At 42.8% G+C, this 27,299-nt stretch overlaps 1 protein-coding gene across 2 annotated transcripts in view; it reads right to left on the bottom strand.

Moving 5' to 3' along the window:
• LOC144682908 (piwi-like protein 4) overlaps window positions 1-27,299 on the bottom strand; it is a 73,813-nt gene that overhangs the window by 31,287 nt on the left and 15,227 nt on the right. Inside the window, exons 3-11 of one of the 2 annotated variants that reach the window (XM_078545786.1) lie at window positions 26,502-26,716; window positions 22,719-22,840; window positions 21,401-21,481; window positions 17,296-17,493; window positions 15,949-16,060; window positions 9,955-10,081; window positions 7,930-8,047; window positions 3,128-3,239; window positions 452-636 (exon numbers count right to left, since the gene is read on the bottom strand). In XM_078545786.1, the coding sequence (XP_078401912.1) occupies window positions 452-636; window positions 3,128-3,239; window positions 7,930-8,047; window positions 9,955-10,081; window positions 15,949-16,060; window positions 17,296-17,493; window positions 21,401-21,481; window positions 22,719-22,840; window positions 26,502-26,716 (1,270 nt within the window). The remainder of the gene's footprint in view (window positions 1-451; window positions 637-3,127; window positions 3,240-7,929; window positions 8,048-9,954; window positions 10,082-15,948; window positions 16,061-17,295; window positions 17,494-21,400; window positions 21,482-22,718; window positions 22,841-26,501; window positions 26,717-27,299) is intronic. The other variant, XM_078545787.1, reaches the window with a different exon arrangement.

Raw genomic sequence — 27,299 nt, 5'->3', positions numbered from 1 at the left:
GGGAGTGGTTGAAGCAAATTGTATGGATGCATTTAAGGGAAGGCTAGACAAGCATATGAGGGAGAAAGGAATCGAGGGCTGATAGATGAGGAAAGTTGAGAGGAGGCTCAAGTAGAGCATAAAACCGGCACTGTCTTGTTAGCCGAATGGCCTGTTTCTGTGCTTTTTATCCTATGTGTTCAGAATATCAGAACTCATATTGGCAACCTGTTCTCAATATTCTACTGTCTACTGCAAGACAAAGAGTCATTCATGTTGGTAACCTTGAATATTAAATGAACATGTTGACTGATGCAACATGACAATTATTTGTATTCTTGTTGGAAACATTTCCAATGTACAACATTTTGCCCCAGCAATGTTTACTCCTAGAATGAACCTTCCCTTTGATTATGTAACAATAAATAGTGTCAAAGTTGAAGTATATTATTCACTGTTGCTCTGGACTTACATTTTTGGATTCTCAACTGAAAAGCCCATTGGTGGTCCCACTTTTTTAAGGCATGCCAAAAGCTTCCCAGCAGTTTCACAATTTCTTTGACTGAAAAGCATCAGCCAGTCTTGAAGTGGCTGACTGCCAATAATCCTGGAGTTTCGAGTCTCCCTGGACCAGTCTACTGGTGACATTGGCTGGCACTGGAGGTGGGAAATAAAAAGGACAAATGGTTTAAATTAAATGGCTTTATACCTTTTATTAAAATTATAGAATATATGGAACAGAAACAGGTCACTTGGCCTAATGAGTCCATGTAAGTGTTTATGCTCCAGTTGAGCCTCCTCCCATCCTTCAGCGCAGCAATCTCTGAGGCACGGAGCTGCCTCAGGGAGATTGAATGGGCTACAAAACATTTTAATAAATAAAGTAAACATTTATTTAAACATGTCCCCTCGTGTGACAGTGTCACATGAGCTGGGACATGTTTGTGAAGTTTGGAAAGTTTATTTAATTATTTTTTAAAAGCTTCAGGAAACCTCATCCCGCCCGTGGATGAGGTTTCCTGAAAAACACGAAGGCCGCTTGAACTCTTCGCCTGCCCGCCAACCTTATGTTGGACGGGCAGCATTGTTAACAAGTTTAATTACTTTTTTAGTGGCCTTAATAGGGCGTTGACAGTATGGCGGGCACATGCTAGAACGAAATATCGAAATGATGCGCGATGACGTTGGGACGCAAGCCTCATGTTATCGCGCATCATCTTACGCGTTGGAGTGTTGGGCCCACCCCCGCACGCTGACCGGAAGATTCAGCCCACTGTCTCTGTCCACAAAATTGGGCTCCATAGCACCATTCGGGCCAGCAATACAGAAGCCCAGATAAGCTAAAATCACACAACCCCCTGCAGGCCGGTATCAGAGCAGCCCATACGGCACCCCAGGCTGTGAAGTTTGCTGGCACGTGTGTGGCGTGCATATGCTGAAAGTGTTAGAAGAGATCGTATCATGATTTCAAATACCTGTTCCATTGGATTTGATGCTCGTTTCACCAAATTGTTCGGTGCATATCCACTGAATGCCTGTGCGAATCACAGCTGAACATGCATTCAGTAGCACAAGAGACCTCCCCAAATAGCTTTATTTAAAAGGTTAGCCACCAATTTGCAGGGCAAGTTCTTTTGACTTACTTATGCTTAGCTAAAGTTTGTGAAAGTGCTATGGATTGTGTTTGGAGAAATTTTGGAGAGCTGCTGCTTACATTCAAGGAGGCAACATGATTTGGTGAGCCATTACTGCACAAGGTATGGGGAACACATCGGGAAAAATTGCCCCCCCCCCCCCCCCCCCCCCCCAATTGGTGAAGGGGGGGGGGTGGGGAGTGCGGGAGTGGGCACGCCCCTGATCGTGGGCGGGTCAATTAAGGCCCAGCGTGACGTCCACCAGGAAGACACTGTCACATGAGTCACATACGAGTATATCCATAAGTTTTATTGAAACCTTTCTTAAATATTTAAAAACCCTCATGAAACCTCATCCCGCCCATGGATGAGGTTTTATGCTTTTTCCGAAGCCCGCCAGTGCTCCTGGCCTGCCCACCAACCTTAAGGTTAGACAGGCAGGTCCACTAACGACCTTAATTACTTTTTCAATGGCCTCAATAGGCCGTTGACAGGTTGGCGGGCGCACAGCTGATTCGGCTGCGTCCCCGCCGACCTGGAAAACGGAAATGACGCGGGGTGAGGTTGGGAGTTCCGCCCAACATCATCCCACGTCATTTTGTGCATTGGCAAGCGGGCCCCGCCCCCACTCGCTGACCGGAAGACCCTGCCCATTGTTTTCACCCTCAATATGGAGATGCAGGATGAGGAGGCATACAGCTTCTCAAGATAAGGAGATTGCCAAAGTGTATGCATCTGGCCCGTGGATCCCCTAGTCAATTGAGAGAGATCTAGTGACCAGAAGGGCTACTTTATTTTTAACCATCATTTCACACTCCTGTTCTAGAACTGTTTATTACCTGGCCACTTATGTCCTCCTTTTTGTCTGCACTATGCTCTCCTTCTCTATTTCATTCACATTTAAACTTGTTTCATTTTTTTTGTAGATTTCTTCCCCTATCTAACTAGTTTAAAGCCTTTGCCTCCTTCCTATTTACCCTTTCTGATGGGACTGGTCCCATTCTGGTTCAGGTGAAGACCGTCTCATTAGTACAGCTCCTTCCTGACCCAGTATTGGTGTCAGTGACCAATGAAAAGGAAGCCCAAGCCCTTTATCCCACATCAGCCCTTAAACTGTTAATTTCCCTGATCTGTCTGTCTCTATGTTAATTCACACATTGCTTGGGCAATAATCCAGTGATTATCACCCTCTCAGCAACAACAAGGTCATAGTGATCATAATAGTGGAGAAAGGAATTTGATTTGAGCGCCCAAAAGTATCATAGGGTAACATCTCAAACAGTAATTCCAACTCTTTTGCCTTAATGCTTTGACATAAAATGCAGTTATTAAGGATATTGTTTACAGAACACAGGACAACAAACTTTAAAAATAAAGTGTGTTCATTACAGATAAATTGCATTTTTTATGAATTGAATAATCCTCTGAAATACAACCTTAATGACACAACTCAGCACGATGATGTTTTTGGAAGCAAAATCTTGTTACGTTAACAGGAGGTGATGGATACTCACAGAATGATCAAACATATGAATTTTCTCAGTCTGTAGGACACGGCCTACCAATGAGATCTGCTCATCAAGGCGTAATCCCCATCCTTCCAACTCAGTCCGTGCTACTGTATTTCTGTAAAGAGCATTGTCAGAATGTTATTCTTTTATTATGCATCTGCCCTTAAGTAGTCAAACTGGGCTGGAATTTCCCCTTGGAGATGAGAAACAGGAGCCAGGATTGTTTTGGTGTGAAAAATCTGCCTCCAGTGAGAAACTGACTTGAGTATCAGATTTTCCCTGTTGAGCCCTTAATTGATTGGTGATGAGTTTCCTGTCCAATTACAGTGAGTGGAGGCATGTTTCAAACACTCAAGGCAGCTAGCAGAGGTTGCTGGTTGTCCTGAGGGAGAGAGTTTGTGCCAAAGCCTGTCACTGCAGCACAGGGACCCAAGATGGCACAAAGGAGCCGGAGGCCCGGCACCTATAAGGAAGAGGAAAGAGGTCCTCTTCCCAGAGGGTGGCAGGAAGATGCCATGTCATCATCGGTAAAGAGGGCATCTGTCACTTAGGTGATGCACCAAAGAACAAAGAACAAAGCACAAAGAAAAGTACAGCACAGGAACAGGCCCTTCAGCCCTCCAAGCCTGCGCCAATCACATTGTCCGTCAACTAAAACATTTTGCACTTCCGGGGTCCGTATCCCTCTATTCCCATCCTTTTCTTGTATTTGTCAAGCTGCCTATTAAACACCACTATCATACCTGCTTCCACCACCTCCTCTGGCAGCGAATTCCAGACACTCACTACCCTCTGCATAAAAAACTTGCCCCGCACATCTCCTCTATAGTTTTCTCCTCTCACCTTAAATCTATGTCCCCTAGTAATTGACTCTTCCACCCTGTGAAAAAGCTTCTGACTATCTACTCTGTCCATGCCACTCATAATTTTGTAAACTTCTATCAAGTCGCCCCTCAATCTCCATCGCTCTAGTCTAATCTGAATTTCTCCAACCTCTCCTCATAGCTAATAACCTCCAGACCAGGCAGCATCCTGGTAAACCTCCTCTGCACCCTCTCCAACGCCTCCATATCCTTCTGGTAATGTGGTGACCAGAATTGCACGCAATATTCCAAGTGTGGCCTAACCAAGGTTCTATACAGCTGCAGCATGACTTCCCAGCTTTTATACTCAATACCCCTGCCAATGAAGGCAAGCATGCCATATGCCTTCCTGACTACCTTATCCACCTGCGTTGCCACTTTCAGTGACCTGTGGACCTGTACACCCAGATCCCTCTGCCCGTCAATGCACTTAAGGGTTCTGCCATTTACTGTATAATTCCTGCTTGTATTAGACCTTCCAAAATGCATTACCTCGCATTTGTCGGGATTAAGCTCCATCTGCCATTTCTCCGCCCAAGTCTCCAACCGATCTATATCCCATTGTATCCTTTGACAATCCTCTTCACTATCTGCAACTCCTCCAACCTTAGTGTCATCTGCAAACTTACTAATTAGCCCAGTTACATTTCCCTCCAAATCATTTATGTATGCTACAAACAGCAAAGGTCACAGCACTGATCCCTGCGGAACTCCACTAGTCATAGCTCTCCATTCAGAAAAGCACCCTTCCACTGCTATCCTCTGTCTTCTATGACCAAGCCAATTCTGTAACCATCCTGCCAGCTCACCTCTGATCCCGTGCGACTTTACCTTCTGTACCAGTCTGCCATGAGGGACCTTGTCAAAGGCCTTACTGAAATCAATGTATATAACATCCACTGCCCTTCCATCGTCGATCATCTTGGTCACTTCCTCGAAAAACTTGATCAAGTTAGTGAGACACGACCTCCCCTTCACAAATCCATGCTGCCTCTCACTAATACGCCCATTTGCTTCCAAATGGTAGTAAATCCTATCACGAAGAATCTTCTCCAATAATTTCCCTACCACTGACGTAAGGCTCACTGGCCTGTAATTTCCTGGATTATCCCTGCTACCCTTCTTAAACAATGGAACAACATTGGCCATTCTCCAGTCCTCTGGGACCTCACCCGTAGCCAGTGAGGATACAAAGATTTCCGTCAAGGCCCCAGCAATCTCCTCCCTTGCCTCCCTCAGTACTCTGGGTAGATCCCATCTGGCCCTGGGGACTTACCCACCTTAATATTCTTCAAGACGCCTAACACCTCCTCTTTTTTGATTTCAACATGATCCAGGCTATCTACACACTCTTCCCTAGACAAATCGACCGCTAAGTCCAAAGTGCAGCTGCCTATGAGATGCTACAGAGGTCCACAGCTAATGAGGTCACAGATATCTGTGATCATCTGCCTACAGTGTCACCATCTCCTTCAGCACTGGTTCTCAGTCATGTACAGGGCTCTTTGCTTCTGCCCATAGATCCTGTGCTCAGGATAGTGTCTCCTTTTCCTTCATATCCCTTGCCTCTCTCCTCTGGCCTCCTGATGCCCAGCACCCTGTCCTTCCTATGCAGGCTGTTGCTCCTCACTTTCAATGGCCTCGATTTCTGAGGGTGCAGCACACATTTCCAGCTCCAGCCTTCGTGGTGCTGGGGTGGAGTCCAAGCACCCTTTTCAGTCGCACTGATGCCCACACAATGCCTGGCGATGCCAGGAGGGTGAGGTTCCCCTAAACTGGCAGAGTTCTTAACTCTGGTTCCTTCTCCAATCTGTGTTGCACTGCTGCAACTTTAACTTTAAAGGATTAAGCCATTTAAACTTTCAATTGGAGTTTTATTTACCTTTTTAAACTCTTCCCACCTCCATCATTCACCCCAGGCATGATACTCACCTCCATGCAACTGGTCCAACACAGACAGCTGCTAAACTCTGGCCACCTCCAGGAAAATCCAAAAAGTTGTGGGAGATGGGCTTTTAATAAGCTGCAACGGGTTTAATTGGTCTGATAATTGGCGCAGGTGAGTTCAGAGGTCCACGCTCTGTCCCACCTTCAGGAACAACGGGAAGGGTGGTAACGGAGATGGGACTTCCGGCCATTTTTTTTCACTTGTCTATCTCTGTTCTGGTCCGAGTGGGGCTGGGAAAATGCAGCTCATTGTTATCAGTGGTAGTGCTAGGGCAGAAGGGTGGGACTAACTGGATCATACTTTTAAAGAGCTGACACAGGCATGATGAGCTGAATGGCTCCCTTCTGAGTTGTATCATTCTGTAATTCTCTATGATTCGAGGGGCCGAGTGGCCTACTCCTGCTCCTAGGTCGTATGTTCGTATTCTAAATGGGCAGCAGCCAACCACCGGTCTAATTTGTATCCCACCCGATTTTCTTTCCAGAAAAATAAAACTATAAAACCGTCTCCTGACTCGATTGTACAGCCGTCAGGCCATTAATTGACTTGAGTTGTGGTTTCTGCCTTCATGTGGGCGGTGATTCTATAAGTCCCACCAGTGAGAGCTGCCAGCCAATCAGCTCTCCAGTCCCAGCAGTTTGACCAGGAGCAGTGGCCGTTGTTGAGACTGCATCCAGTCCCCAGAGAGGAGCATCACTGGAGGCCGGATGGCGAGCTAAGTGTGGTGGTTTTGCTGGGGCCAGTCAGGGAGGCCCCAGTGACCGGGGGTGAGAGGCATGATTGGATAGCTGGGGGGGTGGGCGGGGAGAATGGGGGAACACGTGGTGGGAGGGATCACTTTTTGGAGGAGCCTTCATTGAGCACAGAACAGGAGGCAGTCCCAAGATGCTGTCAGACTGCCAGGGTTGAGTAGCAACCTTGTCACATGACATGGATCCCCCACCACCCCCCCATCCCCACTCAAAAGGTCCAGGAGCTTCCAGTGAATTAGGCAGGTGACAGGCATGGTGCAGCCTGCCATGCCACCCAATTTTATGCCCATCCCACCTGCCTGCCAGCCCATTGGGAGTGGGGCGGGGGGGAAGGTTATTGTAAAACTCTGGCCATGGTTCCACATTCATCACAAAAAAATTAAAACTTAAGTTCCTGCATAGCATGCAAAAATGTAACCATGATAACAAAATTAAACTTATCAACATAACACTTTTTCAAACACCTTCTGCATATCCTTGGTGAGTTATAATTGTTTTCTCTTACTTTATCTCCTACTTCAATGTGTTGCATCCCTTGTGGCTTCAGCAGAGGTAGAGGCAGGCTGCGTACATCGCTGCCCTGACTGCTGAGATGGTTTTGTCCAATGATTTCTGGGCCTTGGAACCCATGATGACCACCACCTCCCCACCCACCCCAAAGGGAGCTCCACTTTCAACTGTGTAAGAGCAGAAATAAAAACAGAAAACGCTGGATATACTCAGCAGGTCAGCATCTATGAAGAGACAAACAGAGTCAATATTTCAGGTTGATCGCCTTTCATCAGGGTGCTTGTGCTCACTTGTGAACTATGAATCACCAGGTGAAAACTCAACTAGCTGTCTAATTGGTAATATTAGAAGTAAAATTATAATTATGTCATCATGTTGAAATTGTACATTCCAATGCACAAATCTTTATTAGTTGCTGTAGGACTAAGTAAATATCAACTAGTGCATTTGGAGATTCTCTTGAGAGTTTGGGCCTGACTATATGATTGTGGATGAGTAAAGAAAGTTTTACGCAACATGTAACTATGTTAAGACTGATCTGAGAGTGCACATTGCTTTCACTGAATCCCTAAAATTGAAGTGTTCCATTCCCAAGGCTAATATACCTCATCTTCTTCCATGTTAACATCCATGACAACAGATCAATCCACAAAATACTATTTAGCTGCTGTTTTTCCAAATTTACATTTAAAAATGAAGGTAAACATTTGTCCTATAAACCATTTTTTTTACCTCTGAATATTATCTATCAGTTCATGAAGTCGCTGCTGCCTTTTTTCAGGAGTCAGCTGTGTTTCTGCAGCCAGATCCTTCATTATACGAAAATCAGCACGGGCCTGATTACTTAGCCCTGTGGAAAAAAGTTTGGCGAAATTAATCAATATGGGTATTTGCATGAGTGAAATGAACGTCAATTAGAATTTCACTTCACTGTAGGTTATTCTGATGACATCAACCATGGGGAATCTGCTCCACTCCAAATGGTGGGGGCACCATGATTAGCCTGACAGCCATACTAAAGACACCTGATCCCAAGAAACCATGCAACAAATTGCAGACAATATTAAAAGTCTGGTGAAATATTAACCTTTTCGTCCATTGAGTGTGAACATAAAGACCATGGCTCCAAAATTCTCGTAGGGCCATTAAGCCAACAGAAGGAAGGTAGAGCGGGCCCCAAATCAGCTCAAGTGGAGAGAAAAAGGCTCTCTCCCAAATCTCAGAGACAGGGTCATATGCATGGACAGAAAAGGCTAGCAGTTCGTCAGAAGCACTCATCCTGACATCATCCTGCAAAATCTGAGCAGCGTAAAAGGTGGAAGTGGAGGACTTATTAGGGCCTTACAATCAATTGAGTTCTCTTTCTCTTTGACTCCAAATGCAGTATTTTTTTAAACAGAAAATTGATTCCCTCTGGAACAGATTAACATTGGCGCAAAAAGGAGTGATACTACCTCTCAGCTGGCAAGAACTTCTCCTAGGCTTTGTAATTTCCCATGGTACCTTGAGAACTCCTCCGCTCAGGGCTGGAGAAGGTTACAAAGATAGGGAGAAGACAGACCATGGAAGGATCTAAACAGATGAGAATTTTAAATTTGATGCATTGGGAGTGATAAATTGCAAATACAGAAGGTACAGCGAGTGGAATTTTGAGGATGGTGTGATAATGGCAATTCTGAAAGCTACTGGCCAACAGTAATGCTGAATCTATCTATAGCTCTACTAATCTTTTGTACATAATTCCACATGCTTCTCACACATATTCAGTAATTACATTAGTTCCCAATGTTTTAGATTTAGAAAGTGTCAACTGTCATTTCGTGTTGTGTCTAGCTCAATTATTTGTATTACTCACTAATACTCAACTTATTCACTTCTGTTTCCATAACATCTCTTGACTTTGTCCCTGCCTCAACTCATCTGTTGCTGAAATCCTTATTCATGCCTTTGTTACCTCTAGACTTGATTATTGCAACACACTCCTCACTGGTATCCCACATTAAACCCTCGGTAAACTTGAGGTCATCGAAAACTCTGCTGACCATATCCTAACTCACACCAAATCCCATTCACCTGCCATCCTGTGTCATCCCTGTGACATCCCTGACTCCTGATCAAACAACATCTTGATTTTAAAATTCTCATCCTTGTTTTTAAATCTCTCCATGGCCTCAACCCTCCCTAGCTCCATAATCTCCTCCAGCCCCTCAACCATCTGAGATATCTACTCTCCTCCAATTGAGCACCCCCAATCGTAATCTCTCCACCATTGGTGGTTGTGGCTTCTGTGCCTCAGCCCGAAGCTCTAGAATTCCCTTCTCTCTTCCTCCTTACCTTACTTTTCTCCTTTAAGTCACTCCTTCAAACCAACCTCTGTCACCAAACTCTTAGGTCATCAAATCTAATATCCTCTTACGTGGCTCAGTGTCATATGTTATTTTATATTGCTCCTGCAAAGCACTTTAAGACATTTTATTATATTAAAGTTGCTATATAAGTATAAACTGTTTTTATCAGCTACACTTTTCAAAAATAGAGCTAGAATTTCTGGTGTTTAACTTCCCAAATAATACAACAGAATAAAGTAAACAGATTCATCTCATCTGCCTTTCAGTTAAGAAAATGGACAGTTGGCCAGCCCAAAGGTAGACTGATCAGCTTAAAACTAGACAGCCAATGGCAGGATCAGGCTAATAAGTAAATATATTCTCAGCATTCATGTGAAGAATTGCCAATTGGCTAGAAATCTTTTGTTACCTGTGAGGAAGCAGAACTCTGGAATGAGGTGAGCTATACGTGGAGCCACATCTTTGACATAATGTTTACTTTTTAACTGGCTGACTAGCATTGGCTGATTCAGATCAGTGATGGGAATATCATATTGCTGTGTAGACAAAAATTAAAGATGCTATTAAACAAAATATATTCAGTGCCAAAATAAACTTGTAAAGGCTTAAAAAGGGAGACAGAGAGAAAACAGGGAATTATAGACCAGTCAGCCTGACGTCATTCGTGGGGAAAATACTAGACTCCATTATAAAAGATTTAACAGCTGAACACTTGGAAAACAGTGGCAGAATCGGACAGAGTCAGCATGGATTTACGAAAGGAAAATCATGCTTGACAAATCTAATGGAATTTTTCGAGGATGTAACTAGAAGAGTTGATGAGGGGGAGCCAGCGGATGTGGTTTATTTGGACTTTCAGAAGGCTTTCAAAAAAGTCCCACATAAGAGATTGGCGTGTAAAATTAAAGCGCATGGGGTTGGGGGTAGTAAACTGAGATGGATAGAAAACTGGTTGGCAGACAGGAAACAAAGAAGAGGAATAAACGGGTCTTTTTCCGAATGGCAGGCAGTGACTAGTGGGGTACTGCAGGGATCAGTGCTGGGACCCCAGCTATTCACAATATATATTAACGATTTAGATGAGGGAACTAATGTAATATCTCCAAATTTTCAGATGACGCAAAGCTGGATGGGAGGGTGAGCTGTGAGGGGGATGCAGAGATGCTTCAGGGTGATTTGGACAAGCTGAGTGACTGGGCAAATGCATGGCAGATGCAGTATAATGTGGATAAATGTGAGGTTATCCACTTTGGTAGCAAAAACAGAAAGGCAGATTATCTGAATGGCTATAAATTGAGAGGGGGGAATGTGCAACGAGACCTGGGTGTCCTCGTACACCAATCGCTGAAGGTAAGCATGCAGGTGCAGCAGGTGGTAAAGAAGGCAAATGGTTTGTTGGCCTTCATAGCAAAAGGATTAGAGTACAGGAGCAGGGATGTCTTGCTGCAATTATACAGGCCCTTGGTGAGACCACACCTGGAATAGTGTGTGCAGTTTTGGTCTCCTTCTCTGAGGAAGGAAGGATGTTCTTGCTATAGAGGGAGTGCAGCAAAGGTTTACTAGACTGATTCCTGGGATGGCAAGACTGACATATGAGGAGAGATTGAGTCGGTTAGGATTATATTCGCTGGAGTTCAGAAGAATGAGGGGGATCTCATAGAAACCTATAACATTCTAACAGGACTAGACAGGGTAGATGCAGGAAGGATGTTCCCAATGGTGGGGGAATCCAGAACCAGGGGTCACAGTCTGAAGATACAGGGTAGACCATTTAGAACTGGGATGAGGAGAAACTTCTTCACCCAGAGAGTGGGGAGCCTGTGGAATTCGCTGCCACAGAAAGTAGCTGAGGCCAAAATATTGCATGTTTTCAAGAAGGAGTTAGATATAGCTCTTGGGGCGAAAGGGATCAAAGGATATGGGGAGAAAGCGGGAGCAGGCTATTGAGCTGGATGATCAGCCATGATCATAATGAATGGCGGAGCAGGCTTGAAGGGCCAAATGGCCTTTTCCTGCTCCTATTTTCTATGTATGTTTCTATAAAGGTGAAATTCATGACGGTGGTAGTGCAAAATGGTTGATAGCGAATGCGCAGCCTGTTTTATGCACCATCTGATCTTGAAAATTTCACCTCTGCCTTATTCTAGTTTATTTACACAAGAGTAGCTTATTCATATTCAATGGCTTTCTTCTTAGAGGTAGCTTTCTGAATATGCACTAGTAATGAGGAACTTTGCCCACTCTTAACGTGCATCAGAAAATCACAATTTTGCTGCCCATAATTTACTGTCCATTTGAATGAAAAATTATGGACAGTTCATCCACGATTTACAATATATATGCTGGCAGCAGGCATGGTCCCTTGATGCTGGTGCATATTTGGAAAATGTTGTTTCTTTGTTCTCCGTAAAAACAATTTTGAGCTAAACTTACATTTTAACTGCCAACAAAGACAACAGCCGAAAAAGAATTTGATATCCGTATAAACTCAACTCATTTACTATCTCAAGAAATACCAATTAAAATAATGCCGAAACAAACAAAGGAATAACCTATGATGAAAAAAGCCACAAGGAGGCCATACTTCAAACGCTAAAATCTTGTCGAGTGAATTGAAAAAGTGTCTGAATTGAAAAAGTGTCTAAAACAGGCACATAATGCTGAATTGCCAGCACAGATGCATTATGGACACCTGAAATGAGCATAAGCCCTGTTTAGGTATTGAGGTCCTGTGCTCATTTCAGACCCAGACTCGTAAATTTGTCAGAGTTTCAGAAGCATAAGTTATGACTGGTATTTCCCAGTCTTCAGCTGCCGAAGCAGTGGCCACTTTCAGGGGATCTTTGAAGGTTGCTTAAAGCAGGTCCGAAAATGTTCAGTGTTTTCACAGGTCAGAGGAGCAGCAGAGATTTTCCTGGCTGCACTAAAGACTGCTATCAGCCTGTCCTCACCCACCTGCCAAACATGCTCCCCTGCTCCACACCAAACCCACCTCCCCTAAAAAAAAAACCTTGCTAGGGGTCTCAGCCTTCGTATAGGCCTACATTTTGTAAAACCTTGGCTGAAGATAAGGATGAAACATTTGCTACAATCCTCAGCCAAAAGTGCTAAGTGGATGATCCATCTCGGCCTCCTCCGGAGGTCCCCAGCATCACAGATGCCAGTCTTCAGCCAATTCAATTTGCTCCACTCCATGTGATACCAAGAAACAGCTGAAGGTACTGGATACTGCAAAGGCTATGGGCCCTGACAATATTCCGGCAATAGTACTGAAGACTTGTGCCCCAGAACTTGCCGCACCCCTAGTCAAACAGTTCCAGTACAGCCACAACACTCGCATCTACCCGGCTATGTGGAAAATTGCCCAGGTATATCCTGTACACAAAAAGGCAGACAAATCCAAACTGGCCAATTACCGCCCCATCAATCTACTCCCAATCATCAGTAAAGCATTGGAAGGGGTTATCAACAGTGCTATTAAGTGGTGCTTGCTTAGCAGTAACCTGCTCACTGATACCTAGTTTGGGTGCAGCCAGGGCCACTCAGCTCCTGACCTCATTGTAGCCTTGGTTCAAACATGGACAAAAGAGCTGAATTCCTGAGGTGAGGTGAGAGTGACTGCCCTTGACATCAAGGTAGCATTTAACCGAGAGTGAACCCTAGCAAAACTGGAGTCAATGGGAATCAGGGGGAAAACATTTCACTGGTTGGAGTCATACCTAGCACAAAGGAAGATGGTTATGATTGTTGGAGGTCCGTCTTCTCAGCTCCACAACATCACTGCAGGAGTTCCTCAGGGTAGTGTCCTAGGCCCAACCATCTTCAGCTGTTTCATCAATGACCTTCCTTCCATCATAAGGTCAGAAGTGGGGATGTTCGCTGATGATTGCACAATGTTCAGAACCATTCGCAACTCCTCAGATGCTGAATCAGTCCATGTCCAAATGCAACAAGACCTGGACAATATCCAGGTTTGGGCTGACAAGTGGCAAGTATTATTCGCGCCAGGCAATGACCATCTCCAACAAGAGGGAATCTAATCATTGCCCCTTGACGTTCAGCGGCATTACCATCACTGAATCCCCCATTATCAACATCTTGGAGGTTACCATTGGCCAGAAACTGAACTGGACTAGCCATATAAATACTGTGGCTACAACAGCAGGTCAGAGGCTAGGAATTCTGTGACGAGTACCTCACTTCCTGACTTCCCAAGGCCGGTCCACCATCTACATGTCCCAAGTCAGGTGTGTGTTGGAACACTCCCCACTTGCCTGGATGAGTGCAGCTCCAACAACACTCAAAAAGCTTGACACCATCCAGGACAAAGCAGCCCGCTTTATTGGCACCACATCCACAAACATTCACTCCCTCCACCACCAATGCACAGTGTATATCATCTACAAGATGCACTGCAGGAATTCACCAAGGCTCCTTAGACAGCACCTTACAAACCCATGAACACTACCACCTAGAAGGACAAGGGCATCAGATAGATGGGAACACCACCACCTGGAAATTCCCCTCCAGGTCACTCACCATCCTGATTTGGAAATATATCACCATTTCTTCACTGCCGCTGGGTCAAAATGCTGGAACTCCCTTCCTAACAGCACTGTGGGTGTACCTTCACCACGTAGACTGCAGCGGTTCAAGAAGGCAGCTCACCACCACCTTCTCAAGGGCAAAGAGGGATGGATAATAAATGCTGGCCTAGCCAGCGAAGCCCACATCCCGTGAATGAATAAAGAAAAAGCTGTGTTGGGGCTCCTGATCTGTATTTGCAGCTTGCTTGATTCATTCTGAGGACAAACAACTGAATTTTACTGGCTCCCATGCAGCAGGAATGGAGGGAGCCGCATTGGGATGCCTCCCCATCACTGTCCACCTCCCGTAGTGGTGCTGCTGAGGCTCCAGAGCTGTCCGCCCTCTGTTTGGGCTGCCTTTAGGCCTTAACATTCCTACAGCTGGTTTGGCGTACTGAGGGATTTAGACCTCAAGGATATATTAAGCTGTATATCAATCTATTTCATACTTGATGAACAAATCTTTGCTCTGACTTTCAGCTCCATTATGGCTTGTAAATGAACATACTAGTATATGAATTAGAAGCAGTATAGGCCATTCAGCCCCTCAAGCCTGCTCTGCCAACCAATAAGATCGTAGCTGATCTGATTGTGGCCTCAACTCTACTTTCCTGTCTAGCCCCAGTACCCTTTAACTCTCTTGTCAATCAAGAATCTAGCTAACTCAGCATTGAAAATATTCAATGACCCTGCCTCCACCGCTCTCTGATGAAGAGAATTCCAGACCAACAACCCTCTTGAGAGAAGAAAAATTCTCATCTTAAAAGGGTGTTAAATATGGGCTGCAGCATCATACCTGAAAACTGATATATATCTTTACAGCTGGCAGCATCAGGGGTCCACCCACTGTCCTTAATTGGAAATTGCCAAGCTCGTACCACTGCTGGCAAGCATGGGGTCAGGACCCGGTTTTTCGGCCAATGTCAGGACCCTGAAACCCACGGTAAAATTCAGCCCAATGTTTATGGTCTGTGATTTTTCATCAGAACTGGTTCCTGAAATATTAACTTTGATTCTCTCTCCACAAATGCTGCCAGACTTGCTGAGAATTTTCAGCATTTTCTGTTTTATTTTAGATTTCCAATATCCACAGTATTTTGCTTTTGTATTTCTTTTACTTCATTTGCTACTTAACTACTCCTGGTTGTTGTTATCTATCTTCCCCTTCAATATTTTTGGTCTTCCCAAAAGCTCAAAGAATTGCTGGCCCCATGCTTTAAACACATTTAAAAGATACATTCCTTTATTTTCCACCTAGAGCACAATTTTCTGCTTTCCCACAATTGTGCTTGCTCCCTTCCAATAGCCAAAACTGCACGGGAAACTATGAGTAACGATGCACATAATTCCATTATGGAAAATTGTGTGCATTCAACTTACTGCACTTCTGCCCAGCACCAAGCATTCTCAAATGAGCTTTGCATGATCAAAAAAAAAGCTGTCCTTTCACGTCAGACCTCGGAAAATGAATTTACTACAAAATGATAATTATTTTGTTCAACAGTTTGAAATTCATATCTATTAAAGAACAAAGTATGTTTAGTTCATACTGCAACTAGCATTTATCCATTGCTATTTCTTCTTTGGTTAGTTTGTCTTCTCTGATATGAAGCTTGAGCAATCAAACAAACCTATGACCCTTAATAACACCACAAAGCATATACGTAAATTCTATTACCAGCAAAATTCACATACAAACTCCTCATGTCTTCTTAATATATTCCATTGTGTTATATTTTTAGCCCAGTGCTAACCAGTTTATTGACCTCACTGGTCAGAAAATGTATCTTATTTTATTTATGGTTCATTTTTCCCACCTGTGAATAATAATCAACATAAGTGACTTCAGTTCCATCTGCTTTTTTGAATACATTGGTGGGTTTCACAGACCAGTCAATATCATCAATGCGATATGTTTTGTTATTGTATCTAGGAGATAGAAACAATGCATTACTCTCAAAGCCTTTCGACAAAATGACGGTCTAGATTTTCCTTCAAGCTATGCCAGCTTCCTGGCATAATTTAATAAAAGTGCAGCAGTAATTTTTTGGCAACTCCTTGTGCTCGTTCTCCACTAGCCCCTGCCACCTCTGGTATTTTCGCTGAACTGACATTGAGTATATGTCTATCCAAATATGGGTGCATGCAATTTTTTATTTATTCAACTGTCTGCACATAGGAAGCTGGCCATGCAACACTGCAGCAGACCTCCAAGCCTTTCTCTGTCTAGTACAAGTCTAAGGTCAAAAGCCAGGATCAAGATGCGCCCTCATAGAAACTTCATTCTTCTGCATCTCCACTAACACTATAGCAAAATGGAAAGTCTAATATTCATTTTCTGTAACAATACCTGTTAATGTTTTTAAGTCTATAGGACAGAAATTGTGTTAATAGCAGTCATTCCATTTTCTGCAATAATGGAGTGAAAAAGTACTGTAAAAGATACTCGAAAATCCTAATATTTTGATTTGTGGATTGTATTACAGACCTTCAAAGGGCATTAATTTGCCTTGACACTCACGAAAGCTTTCATTAAAAATGGCGAGTGGAGTTGTTCTCAATTACCTCTTAGTTTGATGTGCAATCTCATTTGTGAAAGTTTGTTTATGATCTTGTGACATAATTACTACATGTTTTTCAACAAATAATTTGCAACAATATACATGAAAATACTATGCTAGTTACTCAACAATGAAGAATTATACTTGTATTTTTATGTGAACTATCCATCGAGCTTTCTCTTTCAAGATATACAATACAGCAGGCATAATTTATGAAATCACAACTAACATGAAGAAAAGTAAAACTTCTAACCCAGAACTTTTTACTACCCTAGAACAACTATGTTAACTGCTGAATTTAACTGAGAATCATGAATTGAAGATATTCTTACCAGAAATGCTGCAATTCAGCTGTGCTTATTAGTTACAATTTCAGCAGCTGAATGAGGAGTTTGCTCCACTAATAACTATAAGGATTGCAACTTCTGTTTGGTTTTCATTTTATTCTTTGTAGTTACAACTTTTTAATCAGTGTAATTTCAAAAATATTTTCATCTTTGTTGTTATTATTACTATCAGATCAAAATAAGATGATAAACATTTTCATGCTAAGTAGCATCGTAGCTGTTCCACTTTTCTGTTTTGAATTTTTTCTTTCTTTACCTTGTAAGAACAATGAATCCCACTAATTCCTTCATACAGGTATCAATGAAATGCTGGTCACCAATTCTGTTGTATAGCTCAGTCATGAAGTCTAATACCGTTTCACTGCGTAGAACCTTATGGCTTACATCAACAGACAATAATACCTTGGTCTCATATCTCAAGATTGAAGTCGAAAAGCCTGGCCATAGAATCAACCTGGAATTAGAACATGTATAACATTTAAACACATGGCAGCTGTGTATTTTAAACCTCTCCTAATAATAATATATTTAATAATCAAGATGAATCTCAATTTTGATTATTTCAGGGTGAAAGAGGAAGAGAACTAAAAGATGGCTACATAAGAGATCTATGCTCAGAATATAGCATGATTCGGAGACCTGAGAAACAATAGAAATTTGCAAATTTTCTACTGATTAAGGTTGTTTTCTCTGCTGGTCTACCTGGCCAGCTCTTTTAGGCTCAGTTCCTACTTCTGCATTGGGACATTTCAGCCTTATCTGAGCTAGTTGTGATTTGTTTCTGCTGGTATCATCCCGCTGTGAATACTGTTCCCATGATACTAAACTCTCTCTGCTTAATTACAATCAATTTAATTCCAGCGACTGCTGACTCAGCTTGATTTCAATCATCCTTTGGAATTCCTCAATCATCTTTTACAAGGTTTGTCTGAACCAGGTCATCAAGCTCTTGATGCTGTTCCCAATTGTGTGTGCTCCTAACCACCTTAGAGATGATCTTTGGACCAGGTCCCTCACCTGCACAGGTCCCATGGATTTACTGTACACCGTCCATGGCTTTCACTACTGTTGGTTACTAAGTCTTACTTCTATTGCACTTCACTCTGTTGCTGGTACACTGGGTCCATAGGGGCACATTGCAACACCTGAGGCCTCTACACATTTCCACTGGTCTCCAGGATCACCATTTGTTGGCTCGTGATCAACTCTCTACACTTCCTTGGCTCTCTAATTCCACTAAATAACTTCCAGTAATGCTTCCATTGATATTCTGCCTATCATGTTTCCAAGATACAGTTCCTCTCCATATTGACTCTGAAGCTGAAAGGACGGATGATCCAAGCTGTATACAAGTCAACCTGAACCCACCACAAACATTTAGTTCTTATCTTTATACTGCTTCACATTGTCTTCTCACTCACTTCTGTTTCTATTTCACTTAATCTCTGCCATGTATTTCCTTTTCTGGCCATTCACATTCTGGCTGCTGTTCTAGAGCTGAGTCCATTACTTCCACCTCTCTTTTATTTCCCTTGGCTGCACAGGCCTTCCTCTCCTCTCTTCCCCTAGCTGGAGAGTCCAGACTAGGGATAATAGTCTCAGGATAAGGGGTCAGCCATTTAGGACTAAGAAGATGAGTAATTTCCTCACCCAGAGGGCGGTGAATGTTTGAAATTCTCTACCTGAGGACTATGGATGTTCAGTTGGTGATGATATTCAAGACTAAAATCAATAGATTTATGGTTACTAAGTGAATCAAGGGATATGAGGTTAGGGCAGGAAAGTGGTGTCAATGTAGAAGTTTGGCAATTATCTTAGCATGGCAGAGCAGGCTCAATAGGTGTATGGTCTAATCTGATCCTATTTCTTATGTTCTGCCTTGTCACCAATCTCAGGCTGAATCCCTCTAGAATAATCCCAATGCCACCCTCTGTGTCCCACATGGCATTCTCCAAAAGGCCCTTTGAGATAATCATCATTGCTTCATTATGAGCAGCAAGCCCAACTGCCCCATTCTCCAATCCTCGTTCCCAGCATGTCGACTGAGGAATCACCTCACCAATCTCCTTCCCATTCATCTCACTCTCCCCCATCACTCATGTTTGGATTAACAGTCAGACCCCTCTTTGTATTTTCCTCCAAAATTTCTGTCCGGTTATGAACAAGGCCCTTGCCATCTATGATCTTACTGTGGAGTATGACATGGTGGCCATGTCAGCGTTTGATGCAGTCAAGCATACTATATCCTTCCAATGTCTCTCCTCATTGTCCAGCTCATTGAGACTGCCAGTGTTTGATTCTATTTTTATCTACCTGAAGATCATTAACAATGAATCCTCTTGTCACCCTAAGGATTCATCTTTAGATTGCCCCTTTTCCTCCTATATAATGTTGTCCATCCACAAACATGGGGCTGAATATTTGGGCATCACTGTCCCTGGCACCGCACTACACCACAGCATCACACCCCCCCCCCCCCCCCCCCCCCCCCCTTCTCCCCACCAGCTAAAAAGTCAGTATGGAGCCCACCGACCATCCTGACAGTTGCCCCACAGCAATTTAACGCTGGGGCAGTGTTAATTGCTTTAAGGTGAGATTCCTGCCCTTATCTCAGGAGGAAGTCCAGTCTTAGAGAGATCCTGGCCAATTGGATGGTTGGCACTTTGCAGTCCCAGCAGAGTCAGCTGGGAGTGGTGGCCACTGCTGGGAATACAACCAGTTCCACCACGCCAAGGAGCCCAGGTAAGCCTGGGGTAGGGGGTCCCAGCGAGGGGCTGAAGTGCATGGAGACAAGGTTCAAGAGGCCAGGGGGAGGGTTAAAGGGTGGGGGGGTTTGGGAATGACCTTGGAGGAGGGGGTGGTGCCTCCAATAGGCTCAGGGGTCCCCAAGGAGGACTCCTGACCCTTGCCCGACACCAACCTGCTCAGCTAAAGATGCTGGGCTTCCCCCATTAATTGGCTGCTTGAGGGCATTAACAGACCCAAGAACAGGCAGCCACCCAATGCCTCCCGGTCCTCCATAAAATTTCAGACAGGTTGGGGCAGGCTGGTAGGCAGCGCGAAGGCCACCTGCTGGATATTACGTGCCCCCCACTGGATATTATGTGCCACCCGCTGGATATTATGTGCCACCCGCTGGATATTACGTGCCCCCCACAGGATATTATGTGCCACCTACAGGATATTATGTGCCACCCACTGGATATTACACACCACCTGATGGATATTACATGCCCCTCACCTACAAACCCACTGATTGGGGAGCTTACTATCCAGCCCATGGAGTCAGTTTCTACATGAATGCTGATGAGTGCTGATAACACCACTTCTACCTCTCCACCACCTTGGGTGATCCCATCCACTGTCTCCGTGCTATAGAGAATGTGTGTGTTTTTTAAAAAATTCTTACAATGCTTGCAAATTCATTGACCGTTCCTAAAAAACACCAGTGACGGGTCCTTCTTATTGCATCACTGCAGTCTATATGAAGGTGCTTCCACAATGATATTGTTAGGGTGTTTCAGGACTTTGAACCAGCCACAATGATGTAACGGTAAAATACATCCCAGGCAGGACAATGAAGAGGAATTTAAAGGCAATGGTGTTCTCATGTACATTGTTCTTCCCAGTGGTGGAGTTTTGGGATGCGCTGCCAAAGAAGCTTTTGTTATGAATGTGAGGTTTTATAAGATGATTATGTTTTAAGCTGTCTCTTTAAGTTAAGGTAAAATGGAGCCGTGAAGAGGGTCATGTGATCTGCTACAAGTGCTGCTTGGTAACACGCCTGTGATCACTTGGTTACCATGGGCCCAGGTCATGTGCTATTGAAATGCATGTGCCAGGTTGAACACCTGAAAACAAAGGCAGAAGCAGATGTTACTGCAGACTTCAGACTTTGAACACAGAGAGAGAGAGAGACAGAGACAGAGGAACAGAGAATAAGACAGCTGTTGCAGTCTGCAGAGAGAAAAGGCTATTTTCTCTGTTAACTACTAGACTGGAAGATTTGCCCTGGCAAGGCCAAGAGAAGCAGGCAATCACAGGAGTGGGCAGCATTTATACCAGTTAAATAGATGATTGTTGCTTGATAAATGTAAAAGCAGCAATATTACAGATGCATTATGATTAGTCAATTTACTGCCATTCCTGCTAATGAAGTTGGTTTTCCCAAATCACCTGTGGATAAAGTGTATAAACCAATAGTGGTAAAATTCTACAAAAATACAATTATTGACTATTTATAACCAAGAAAGGAAAATGTGTTTGTTTCCTAATATCAGTGCAGTAATTCACTGTAGTTCACAGTGGTAATATTACCAACATTGCAGAAAATTAGGACTATAATCAAAGAAACAGCCTACCTATGTTGAGGAATCTGAATTGGAGTTGATGGATTATAAAAGTTCCGCCCAATTTGGTACATAGACAGCATTTTCAGAACTCTGTTTAAAAACAGAATTGTTTCAAAGTTTTAATTCATGTAAAAAGGTTGGCCTATAATGCATAAAAATAATTTTATTTGCATTATTAATGACTATAGAATTCATTTGTATTCATCAACTACAAGTTCAAAATGTTTTAAACTTTTGGAACCAGTCAATCTTATTATCTGTTTGTCTTATGACAATTCCATTAAAAAATTTGTAACAATACAAAACAGGGTCAGTAGAGGTTGTAAGTTGAATTTATGCTGGGTATATCAGCATATGGACTTGATCCCAGCCACACTTGGATTCTTATTTTGACCGGACCTTTAAATTCTAGATGGGGAGTTATGGGCCACTCATCACTAGAGTAAGGTTATCCATCCCAGGGAATACTGCTTACCTTCTCTGTCTAGAGTGGCTCCAATGAGAGCTGAAATGTTTACAGCCCATTTGGGCCTTCAGAGTACCTCATTATGCCTTTCAGGAATGGATTAGCTTGAGCTGGGGAAGGTGCCATTAATGCACCCTTGCAGACACCAGCAGCCCACCCTGTTAGTTGCATTAAGTGCTTATTGTGAAAGAATGAGTCCAAAGCTAGTCTTTTACCTCAGGTTTATTCTTAAGACAGCTCAGCAGAATGACAGACTCCCAATTCCTTCCCCTCTGGAGTGTTACAGCTGTACCCATTTATAGGTGAGCTAATGCACATCACCTGTTTTAACAATGAAATTGTCTTAACAATGCATTTGCAATACAATGTAATTGCCAGTAAACAAGATGATTGTTGCTGGACCTTGGCAATGGAACTATATTGACATACCCTAGCTATAAAAGTGACTCAAAAAATTGCAATTTATTTCTAAAATTTGAGAATGGGTCTCATGCCTTGGGTGAAGGAGGGCATGGGTTCCATGCTGCCAGCTTAAATACACTGGAGCAGGATCCCAAGAATGCCCAGACCAGTACTTAAGATTATATCAATAAGTATAGACAAGCAGGATAGAATACTCCAAGGTATACAATGGTGTGCATAATGCAATGGTGTTGAAGTGCACAAGGCAAACATGCTCCAGAAAAATAGGCACAGAGATGAGGCCTACAATGTGCCCAAGATGCTCAGCAAGCTTCAACAGGCAAAAACGTGTGGGAGCCTGTGAACAATTGTTTTCTGATTTTCAAATATAGTTTGACTACTCCAATCGAACATACAAATGTTGTGCAATTTATTTTATATCACTGAGAATCAACTCACTTTTTAATTGTGATATTGAAGAACTGGATGCACATGGGAGAATCCTGTGGAAATTCACTTGTCAGAGCAATTGTTATATTCACTATCTGGCCATCTTTCATCATGCTTGTCACTTTTGTAACCTAAAAATAAGATTTGGGTTTAATTTTGCATTTCGAGGCAAGTGAAATAAGGCACACAATGTTCTTAACTCAAGAGAGTCTTACAATTTTACAACCTGAGACAAAAGGAAATGCTTTACCTCTGTAAGACCAAACTCTTGGAGGATAGCAGAATGGCTATCCCCAATGATTTCCTCGAACTGTGGGAACTAGAAAACCTTGGAAATGTCTTGTTTACTGATGGACAGATGCTAATATTGCTATTACCTGGTGTGAAATATTTATGGATATTTATGAATTGATCAAACAGATTTTTTTGCTCAGAATATAGGCTCAGTGAAGTTTGAATGCAAACACTGTGTTAACACTTTCACCTCCGAACTTTGAGTTTGAATTCAGCTCAGATTGATAGGATAAACTGTCCTTTATCTACTTGCTGCAAGAATCCTAAATGGACAATCTCAACCTAGTTCATAGTGGATGTAAGAACACAGTACAAAACTGACCCTGATGGAAATGCAACTTAAAGGTGTTTTAAGGATGGCAGTTGTCAAAAAATAAAATCACACTGGTGTAACGGAAAATACCCAGATTGAATAGCATGAATATGTGGAAGTCTGACTAACCACAACACTTGATAGTTTTTGGTAAGCTCTTCAATCATAGTATGTCATGCTTCACGTGGCATTGCATGAAATAAAACATTGCAGGGAATTCAACAGCCTATATGGCCACATCAGCCAATACGGAACCAATCATCTCTGCATGTCCTAGCATACTTACTTGGCAACAACAATAGTGAGCTGTATTCATGGGTTCAAGGTCAGTATGGGCCAACTGCAGTGCTGTGCAGTCTGCAAAAAGGAAATCTGCAACTAACAAGCACCATGGTGTGGGCACAACATTGATCAGCTGCAACCTCAATTCTGCCTCCAGTTCTTTCCAAGCATGCTGTAATATGGACCTCTGGGGATGAGCAAACGAGGGCTATCCTCATTTTAACCACCTCATGCAGTTAAAAAGTTAAAAGCTAAAGTCTTCCACTTTAGCAGTCATCAAAAAAGGGTTGCACCATAATTTAGCCAAAGACTTTGATTCATGCTTCAACATTCGATTTCCTTTCAATTCACTTTTGCCTGGCACTTCTTGCCATTCTTTTCCTGTCAGTCTTTGCAAAAGAAGAAGCAAGGTGTTTACTCAGCAACAGTTATAAAATGCAAGCATTTAAGCTCTAGGTGCACAAGAGTTGCTTTGATGACTACTGGTAGGTGCTGGAGGCATTGATACGGGAATTGAGGTACCAGAGGGCCTCACTATAACTGAACAGCATTTCTCAGAAGCACTGGGAACAATTAAACATGGGCCAGGAAATTCCTCAGACCTGTTCCTGCTCTGTTGGCGTTACTTCACCTAAAGTGCAGCAGAATCCTGTTTATGTGCAGAAGTAGGTTTTTTGAACTTCTAGTAAAATGACACCAGGTCAGGAGCAGCTACATGGAATTTGCAAGATAGATACAAGAACGAAATAGCAGTAGTTGGGTGAGAAAGAGAATTTTTGTTAAGAATCTGAGCAAGGGAAAGAAAAAATGAAATGAGAATGAGAGGCATTGAAGAGACAAGAGAGCAGGATTGAGTGCAATGACACACATGCTATGGGAGAAATATCATCATGATGAAAGGCTTTACATAGGATTACACAGGTTAAATGTCTCAGAAACAAGTCATTAGGCCCAATCAGTCCGGCATTCCACTCGAACCTCCTCCTATCTTTCCTTTCCAAAATATATCATTGTAACCCTCTATTCTTTTCTCTATTGTATGAATGCCTGGCCTCCCATTAACTGTATCTATACTATTTGCGTCAAACACTCCATGTGGTGATGAGGTGATGAACATTCTCACCACTCTGAGTAAAGGGGTTTCTTGTGAATTCCCAATTGGATTTCTTGCTGACTGTCTTATATTGATGATCTCTAGTTATGCTCTTCTCCACAAATGCAAACATTCTGTCTGTATCTATTCTATCAAAACCTTTCATTGTTTTAAAGACCTCTATCAGGTCACCCTTCAGCCCTCTTTTTATCAAGAGAAAAGAGATCTAGCCTGTCAATCCTTTCTTGATATGTATTACCCACACATGTCTGATATCATCCTTGTAAATCTTCTCTGCACCCTCATCAGTGCCTTGACATCCTTTTTATAATAATGACAACCAGAGTTCTACACAGTGCTCCAAGTATAGCCTAACCAAGCTTTAGCATAACTTCTCTACTTTTCAATTCTAGATTATTTTAGAATGCGTGGATGGAATCCATCCAGACTCTGGGAGTGGGGGTGGGGGTGTGGGTGTGGGTGCGTGAGTTGGGGGTTATCTTCTTTGAGTTTGATTAGTGTATTCAATCCATGCCATTTTTTCAATTTTAAATGCACTTATCTCATGACTCACCTCATCATTCAATGTCACATCTACTTTTCCATCTCCTTGATAAATACTGAAGCAAAATAATTATTTAATATTTTTGCCATCTCCCTATCATTACCTGGTATAATCCTGTCTATCCCTTAATGGTCCTATTCCCATCCTAGTCGTCCCTTTTTTAATTGATGTGCCTGTAAAATATTTTTCTTTTTATTATGTTTCTTGATCATTTATTTTCATAATTATTCTTTGCCTTCTTAACTTTTTTCTCTCTTAATCTCTTCATATTCTCTCCTAACATGCACTTATTTGCTGTTTATGTACTTAATGTATGCCTCTTTCCTAACCCACAATTGGTATCTTATGTTTTTATTCATCCTTGAAGTCTCAATAGTTCAATTTGTTCTTTCATTTCAGCAGAATATATTTTTCTTTCACTCTGTTTTAATGAAATCTTAAGGGCAATGGATACATCAGATCTGGCAGGGATAAAGCTTGACACTGGTTATAATGGTAAATTTGGTCAAGAACATCTGTAACTACAAATTATTTCAAATAAGCTTTGAAGAATGCATGCAAGTGATATTTTTCCACCTGTACCTTTAAATGGAAAGTGGACAGCTCTCTCCAGCAGATGCTCGTACTACTGGTAGCATGCCAATTTCCTGATGGATAAATGAAAGTAAGTTACCTTAGTACAGGTGAGTGCTGATGAGATCAGCACGAAAAATGAGGTCATTAACCTGGCATGGCTAGTGACCTAAATAAATTGTTTAATTTTTCAAATAACTCAGGCTCATTTTGAAAAGGAAGTACTGATTGCAGGGCTCCCCTATAAAGCTGACATTTTCGACAATAAGTAACCATTGCAAGACTTGTCCTTTATCAGTTAATCATTATTCTGAAACAAAATCGATACCCTTGAGCTAACACTTTCATGCACCTACAAGCCTTTCAACTGTAACGTAGAGTGAGCCTACTGGCATTGATTAAAATTCTGATCCAACTTTATATAGCTCATTTTAAAACAAAACACAGCTCAATTGTCTAAATTGTTTGCATCAGCTGTGTGGTACCCCGCCTGCATGATTTTCAAATACCTGTTGGTGATGAGGGACCTACCACGCCACGCCATTACCAAATTAGAGATGCTAAAATTGGTTTGATTTTTGTAGTGCTATTCAACATTAACTCTCACTCTTAACATTTTCCCAATGTTAAAAGATCAGCATTAGTGAGCAGGGTCAAAAGTATACTTCTTACTTGGTTTTGCAGTTTATTTGGAAGGAACAGCATGGCTCCATCAAATGCCCTTATTCTTCCTAATAGATCACTGTGGCTGAACAGCAGTGCCATCCGTAAGCGTTTTGATTCAATGCCCGGCATGAAGGTCACTTGGTACTGGTACAGGCACCATTTTGGAGGTGATCTGAAGGCAAAAAGATTTGTGACGATCTTCACTGGAATCCCGCTGGAACCTGCAAATACCCAATATTAAACAATTCAGCAAATTTAGGAGAAACTTCACATAGCATTGGAAAGTACCACATAGTGGGTTACATCCTGTAGGCTTCAAATGTATGCAACAAATCCGGTTCTGATTCAACGGAGCACACGGTCAATCAAATTACTTAAGGAGGTCAGGTTCCTCAGAATCACTGGCCAGATTTTCGACCACTGCCATGGTCGAAGGTGGCTGGGGCCAAAGATAAGCCCCACTCACTCGCATGCCGGTTCCCTAGCTCCATCCCACCTCTGAGCCATTTTTGCAAATGCGGGATTGGCATTGACAGGGGTTGCCCACCCGCACATGGAGGGTATTATTTTCACTAGTGTGGAGATTTACTTGGAGCTGGTATACTTGGTCACCACCTTGGAAGAGATGCCAGTGTCGGGGTGAACCCGCTTCATCACTTTGTAGGTGTAGATGGGGTAACTTTCTTTCCTGGATCTCTTCCTCTTCTTGCCGCCTTTCAGTGGTGCCCTCTTCTGGGCTTTCTTGGCACCTTTCTTGGAAATTGGTGCTTTCTTCTCCTCCGCCATGGTTACAGTAAACCTTGG

The sequence above is a fragment of the Cetorhinus maximus genome, chromosome 7, assembly GCF_964194155.1.
Source record: "Cetorhinus maximus chromosome 7, sCetMax3.hap1.1, whole genome shotgun sequence".
Lineage (NCBI taxonomy): Eukaryota > Metazoa > Chordata > Chondrichthyes > Lamniformes > Cetorhinidae > Cetorhinus > Cetorhinus maximus.
The sequence above is the reverse complement of the archived record's forward strand: the minus strand, read 5'-3'. Positions and strand labels throughout refer to the sequence as shown.